Source organism: Alosa pseudoharengus, unplaced genomic scaffold (genome assembly GCF_046254945.1).
Source record: "Alosa pseudoharengus isolate Yale_2024_CS ecotype anadromous, Long Island Sound unplaced genomic scaffold, YU_APseudo_1.1 YU_APseudo_1.1_scf_2, whole genome shotgun sequence".
In the NCBI taxonomy this organism is placed as follows: domain Eukaryota; kingdom Metazoa; phylum Chordata; class Actinopteri; order Clupeiformes; family Clupeidae; genus Alosa; species Alosa pseudoharengus.
In genome coordinates this window covers 51,505,704-51,513,203 of record NW_027468663.1, presented here as the reverse complement: position 1 = coordinate 51,513,203, position 7,500 = coordinate 51,505,704, and the positions used below count along the sequence as shown (strand labels likewise).

General features: G+C 39.8%; 1 protein-coding gene across 4 annotated transcripts in view; it reads left to right on the top strand.

The window, feature by feature from the left end:
- LOC143134802 (receptor-type tyrosine-protein phosphatase delta-like) overlaps positions 1-7,500 on the top strand; it is a 121,731-nt gene that overhangs the window by 60,669 nt on the left and 53,562 nt on the right. For all 4 annotated transcript variants that reach the window (XM_076295460.1, XM_076295458.1, XM_076295459.1 and 1 more), the window contains exon 6: positions 476-596. In XM_076295460.1, the coding sequence (XP_076151575.1) occupies positions 512-596 (85 nt within the window). In that variant the 5' untranslated portion in view covers positions 476-511. The remainder of the gene's footprint in view (positions 1-475; positions 597-7,500) is intronic.

Below are 7,500 nucleotides of genomic sequence, written 5' to 3'. Positions count from 1 at the left end.
CTCTCTCTCCTCCTCCCCCTCTCTCTCTCCCTCTCTCTCCCTCCTGACTCCCTCTCCCCCTCTCTTTCTCCCTCTCTCTCCCTCCTGACTCCCTCTCCCCCTCTCCCCTCTCTCTCTCCCTCTCTCTCCCTCCTGACTCCCTCTCCCCCTCTCTCTCTCTCTCTCTCAGAGTGGATGGCTAGCGGAGTAGATGCTAATAGACGTAGAGCAGTAGTTAGAGGAGTAGGTAATTACATGAAGCCCTTCTGAAAGGCTCAATCCACCCACTCTGCTGTTAGGAGTGTGTGTGTGTGTGTGTGTGTGTGTGTGTGTGTGTGTGTGTGTGTGATTGCCTTTAAGTGCACAGGTTGTAAACAATGTTTTGTTTGATCTTGTTTTACTATTCAGAAGTGTGCATATGTTTTAGATAGATGTGCTCTCTCTGCGTGTGTGTTGTGTTGTGTTGTGTTGTAAAAGCTTGTTGTGTTTGTTTCAGGTTGTGAGCGCTCTGGGCCTTGTGTGTGAGCTTTTGATGATGCTGCCTCCAGGTCACATGACCTATTCTGTTAGGACAGGACTCCTGTTCTTCAACATCCTTCTGCTCACCAAAGCCGACTGTGAGTACTCTCTCTCTCTCTCTCTCTCTCTCTCTCTCTCTCTCTCTCTCTCTCTCACACACACACACACACACACACACACACACACACACACACACACACACACACACACACACACACACACACACACACACACACACTAGTGCTGCCACTAACGACTAATTTTCTAACAACTAATCTTTCGACTAATTTTTCGATTAGTCGACTAATCTAAACGACTATTTTTTTTTTAAATCAAGTGTTTGTTATTTTTTTGTGTACGTTTTATTTTGAACTCAACTAAAGGGAAAACGTAAAATATATATCACCCTACTTTTGTTAGAAGCTGTATTACTGGAAGTAAACTGTTCAAAAACATTATGTATTAAAAAAAAAACACCCATTTAAAATGCTACCTTCAGATCTACAGTAATGTCAGACCTTTGATAGACTTTATTTGTATGCCAGTGTTGCCATCGACATAGACAACTTCTTTGACCTGAGGCCCGGTCATGGCATACTTTGGGGTCATAGGGCCCACCTACATGAACCCACCCCCCATTAAATTATCATTATATCACATCACAATTATTATTGTTATGCTATATTGTTATACATGCACTTCAAAGCAGCCAGTGTTTAAAGTGCTAACATTGTTCACAAAAAGTTTGAAAACATGCACATCAGAGGACTGCTTTACTAATGTTATGGTTATGGTTATGGTTATGGTTATGGATTTAGCAGACGCCTTTGTCCAAAGCGACATATAAATACAAAACAACATAATAATATTTAAAAATGAACAGGGAACAGATTAAAATCTAGGTCAAATATAGTAAGGAGAATAGTTGTAGTACACAATAATATCAATTCAATCAATAGCCTAATAAAAAAAGCAATGTAAAAAAGGGGAAAGGCAATAATAAAACAATAATGTCAATTCAATCAATAATATAAAAACAATAACATGCTAAGACTACATTAAGGAGAATATCAATAATAAACAATAATGTCAAATTAATTAACAGCCCAATTAAAATAAAAACAACATTATATAAACCATAACACATAAGCGCTTAAACAACTAAGTATATGTTGAATAGGAATGTCTTTAGACCCCTCTTAAACGACCCAAAACTACCACAGGAACGGAGAGCACTGGGCAGTTCATTCCACCAACATGGAACCACTGAAGAAAAGAGTCTGGAATTAGACCCAGTTTTTATGACTGGTCGACACAACATACGCTCACCAGAAGACCGCAGTGGGCGGTTGGGCATGTAAGGCTTGATTATTGAATTAAAATAACTAGGAGCAGATCTAGTTAGTGTCCTATAGGCCAAAGTGAGAGATTTAAATTTAATTCTGGCTACTATAGGGAGCCAATGGAGAGTAACTAGGAGAGGAGTTACATGTGTCCTCTTTGGCTGATTGAAGACCAGGCGTGCTCCAGCATTTTGAATCAGCTGTAATGATCTTGTTACACAAGCGGGTAAGCCAGCTAATAGTGAATTACAATAGTCCAGCTTAGAGATGACCATGGTCTGAACAAGAAGTTGTGTGGAATCTTGTGTCAGATAAGGTCTGATCTTCCTAATGTTGTAAAGCATAAACCGGCATGATTTTGCAATAGAAGCTATATGCTCAGAGAAGTTAAGTCGGTCATCAATTACAACGCCCAAGTTTCGTGCCGATCTAGTTGGGGTCAGTGAAGTTGAGTCAAGCTGGATGTTAATCTGTTGGGGAATAGCTGTTTTAGCTGGAAACACCAAAAACTCTGTTTTTGAGAGATTAAGCTGAAGGTGCCGATCTTTCATCCAGGCTGAAATATCCTTAAGGCATGCAGAAATCCGGTGGGAAACACTAGAGTCATCAGGTGGGAAAGACAGGTAAAGTTGAGTGTCGTCTGCATAACAGTGATAGTCAAATCCATGGGAGCGAATGGTATCACCTAAGGAAGTGGTGTAAATAGAGAAAAGCAAGGGTCCTAATACTGATCCCTGAGGCACACCTGTGGTGAGGGCATGAGACTTAGATACCTGTCCCTGCCAAGACACGTTGAAAGAACGCGCTTTAAGGTAAGATTCAAACCAGTCAAGAGCTTTTCCAGAAATTCCCAGTTCAGATAGTATAGATAGGAGAATGTCATGGTTAACAGTATCAAAGGCTGCAGATAAATCTAGTAGAATTAATACTGATGACTGAGCAGAGGACTTAGCTACTCTCAATGCTTCAGTCACAGACAGAAGAGCAGTTTCAGTAGAATGACCACTCTTGAAACCAGACTGCATAGGGTCTAGTACAGGGGTGGGCAAACTTTTTGGCTCAAGGGCCACATTGGGTTTTGAAAATAGGCCGGCGGGCCACACAACCCAACCCCCCCCCCCACGACACACGCCTAAAAAAATACATTTTTTATAGCCTATAATTTAGTATGAAAAGTATTTGTTTTAAAATACTGCTAATTTGTTTTAAAAATACAAAAATACTGCTAATTTTATGCTGTTTAACAAATGTATAAATTGTACACTATCGCTTTAAGACAGTCGCTTTAATTCACGTTTATTTCTCAATGATCTTCTGCCTGCTCCACTATGGCTAGTGCTGTACCTACGGCTGGGCCCTCTCACAGTTTTTAAATGGTCAGTAGTGGGAACTACTGTTGCCTTCATGATTTCCTTTTAAAACTTTCTTATAAGGAGGAGATATCAATTATCAACAATCACAAGCCAGCTGGAACCTGCGGCTCTCTCTCCCTCTCGTGAGTGCAGACGCGTTCCCAATTAAATGGATTGCATATGTTCACGTTAGATCTGCTGCAAAGGAGATAACTAAGAGTTAACTTAGTTTAACATGATGTTATCTCTATTTAACATGATGTTTTGACATTGACATTGTAAACGTTATCTAAGGAGAGTGAAAAGCAGTTTGCAGTAAAGCTAACCAACGTCTATCGCAGGAAAAAAATAGCGAGCAGCCTGATAACTAGCCTAAATGAAATGCTCGGCGGGCCGGATGAAAGTGCTTGGCGGGCCGGATCCGGCCCGCGGGCCGTAGTTTGCCCATCCCTGGTCTAGTAGATTATTCTGATGAAGAAAGTCACAAACTTGCTTGAAGACCACTTTCTCCAAAACCTTTGACAAGAAAGGAAGAAGGGAGACAGGTCTGTAGTTCTTCACCTCAGTTGGATTAAGTGTACTTTTCTTTAGCAGAGGTGTAACCCTAGCCTGTTTAAAAGAATAAGGAACTATTCCAGAACTGAGAGAAGCATTAAATACATGTGTGACTGCTGGTAGAACAGCGGGTGAGATAGACTGTAGAAGAGTGGACGGGACAGGATCTAATGGGCATGTTGTTGGACGACATCGCTGAAGCAATTGAGAGACTGCTTCCTCATCAAGAGGAGAGAAAGAGTCAAATGATGGGGTCGTACTAACACAAGGCAAAGCCCTCCTTATAGGAGCATCAAACTGAGCACTTATTTTAGCAACTTTTTCAGTGAAAAATGTTGCAAAGTCATTTGCTGACAGTGAAGTAGTTGATGGTGGTGGTGGAGGATTGAGGAGAGATTTGAAAGTAGAAAAAAGTTGTCTACTGTCAGTGGCGCTCTCAATCTTGCTTTGATAGAATGCCTTTTTTGCAAGTGTAACAGTGGATGAAAAGGATGACAGCAAAGACTGGTAGTTACTAAGATCATTTCCATCTTTGGATTTACGCCATTTCCTCTCAGCAGCTCTAAGTTCCTTTCGTACTGAGACTATACTGTTCGTCAGCCATGGATGGCGAGGTTTAGAACGAGTAGGTCTTGAGGAAAGAGGACATGCTGCATTCAGACAAGATGCCAGTGTAGAGCAGAGAGTCTTTGTAGCGTCATTAACCTCAAGTGTCAAGAATGAGCTAGGAGTAGGTAAAGCAGATGTTACTAAAGTTGCAAAATGGTCACTTGAGAGGCTTCTGAGATTACGCCGGAACGAAATTATCGGAGGAGGAGCTGCTGGGTTATCCAGGAGACGCACAGAGAATCTGATAAAGTAATGATAAAATAATGAGTGATAAAAAGTGATAAAATAATGTAAAATATAATTAGAATAGTTCCATTGCTTTTGCATGGTTGCATGATAAATACTTCTCAAAACAACAGCAATTATATGGGTGTCATCGTTTTGGGATGTTTCCCTCATGCAAGCATCATATACTGGTAGGCAAATGGAAAGAATATTTTCATATTTAATTATGCCACAAGCTTTTGGCCACGTTATTCAAATTTGACTATACAATACTCTAGATAGTGTATTATAGTCTGTGCTCTGTTTTTATGGAAGTTGCATAAATCCACATTGTTCTATTAAATGTAGTTTCATAATTAAATAGCTTTCCAATAGGTTGAATTGGAGATTTGCTACCAACGTTATCAAGTGGTTTCAGTTTCTCTCGCGCATTGAATGAACGCTCATACCACCATTTAATTGTATGCCTCTATGCCTAGGCCCACCCACTTTTCAACAGGCCCACCCAAAACTTTTCTTAAAAAAAAAAAAACTTTTAATATATTTTAATTTTGTCAAGAATTATTAAAAAGCGGCAAATAATCTCATAATCTGTGCTAAAATATTCTAAATGTTTAGTTTTCAAAACTATTTTAAAAAGCTGGTGATGTTTCTGTGCAAGTTCAGCAGTGCCAGATACATTAGGTTCTGGGTCGGATCTAGCTTGTCGGTATGCTAGGCTAGCTCCAAGTGATCTGAAAGTGTGAAAATAATTTCCAGTAAAGGACAGTGCTGCAACAGTCGTTGTTTAGGTACCTTCAAAACGTGCACAAACGGTCTCGTTGTATCGCTGCAACCAGGAGATGAAGGATAGCTGAGATCCATAACACCTAGCACATCTCTATGGCTTAATGGCTTCTGAAATGTTTTTTTTTTGCAATGCAGCTTGTTGATATTGTGATCGTTGATCCGATTTGCATTAAAGGGCCAGCTGATTTTGCCAGGGCTTCAGCCCCGAATGTATTTTGTACAGTTGACTAACAAATATGAAACCATTATTCCGATCGCGCATTGAAACTTTGAGATGAGATGGACGTATTTAACATACAAGCGGACACGGGTGAACTCACTCTTCTTCATGCAGCAGATTTAACATGAACGTTACCTTCCATAACACATAATTTGGAACGTAGGGTACGTGCGCGCGCGAGGTTGGGCATGTCATTGTTTGCATTTGATATTTGGTATAGGCCTACGTTACAAGGAAATCATGAAGTCATCAATAACAAGGTGGTGGTGGAGTTATCCTGTTCTCGTCATTTAGACCAGTGTTTCTCAAAGTGTGGTCCGGGGACCACTGGTGGTCCGCAAGCTATCCCAAGTGGTCCGCGAGCAGACGTGGTAAAAAACAATATAGATGAGTTGTTTGCAATATTGAACCAACTTCCAAACAGTTCTGCAACACTGCCTATGTAAGCTATGCCAATTTAAATCATATGAATCCTCTAAAACAATAAGCAAGGTGCAAAGACAATTAGCAAGGTGGTTCAGTGAGTAGGCCTATTGTGTCTATTAGCTAGGTGGTCCATGAGTTTTTTTTTACTGGTTAAGTGGTCCTTGGTCTGAAAAAGTTTGAGAAACACTGTAAAATTTAGACTAGCCTACAAGTTCAGGTTTGTTATCAGCCTCTAGCCTACAGTCTACTACAGCTTTGCCTAGTTGTAAAATCGAATTAGTGAGTCTTCAATGTTCCCTTCTCCCTAAGCTAAGCATAACAAACCATATAATGCATATTGCTATTTAAAAGCCACTCTGCTAGGTGGCTATATAGTTCGTTTCTAGCAAACAGAAAATGTCAAGATAGCTAAATGTCATTACATCCTCTAATTGTCAAAATTTTATTGTCCATAATATTTAATAAATGTGGTGCAAATGAGGCTTGAGTCAGTGGATTCATTTATGAAAAGTGAGCAGCAAGTCAGGCAAAATGGGAATTATGAAAACCGTTTAGACTCTATGGGCTAAGCCCCGAATGTTTTCAACTGCCCTGCATATTGATTTAAACTGTCGGGCAGTGTGATTGATCTGTATTGTTGAAAACCTAAAACAAATGAAATATTCGACTTCATGTTATACAAGCAGAACTAAACTATGTTTGGGGGAAATATTAGATTCCCACTTTTACAGCCTAGGCCTAAGGTCTATTCGAGAGATGCGCTAAAGCACAGCCAGCAGGTATGGTGCGTAATGGAGATTCCAAAGCGCTCTTATTTGGTCAGAACCAAGGACAGTGATCTGAGGATAGGTACGTCCGTCCTTTTTACAATGCAACAAACTATTTAAAGAGCATCAAGCTATTCAAATCCAGTGTTGGGCAAGTTACTGAAAATTAGTAATTAGTTACAGTTACTAGTTACTTCTTTCAAAAGTAATTCAATTACGTTACCAATTACTGTATATCAAAAGTAATTAGTTACTAGAGAAAGTAACTTTTGAGTTACTTTTAAGTCTGCTTTTAAAATGTCAATATGAACAGTACTGAACAGTCACACACACAATAAACCTAATTTTTGGACCTATTTATTGTAGTTTCAACGGGCCTTCAAATCAATAGCCTTGTGCATGATTCTCAAACTTTTTCCGACCCCAAAACATTCTACAATGCATGAAGGCCTCCCTGACCTTGTTTTGCGCCACCCTCACCATCTAGGTGGTTTGATAGATATGTACAGTACACTGCCTACTGCTTGCCTTCTACTACTACTACTACTAGTAGTAGTAGTAGTATGCATGGTGGTGCACTGACACTGAATTCTGAAATATAGTAATAAGTTATTTTTATCATTATTATTGCAATCCTTCTGTAGGCTACATGGAACGAGTTCAATGGGGTGTAATGTGAAACAATGTTAAATGGCCTATTTTCAAAGCAGTTATTG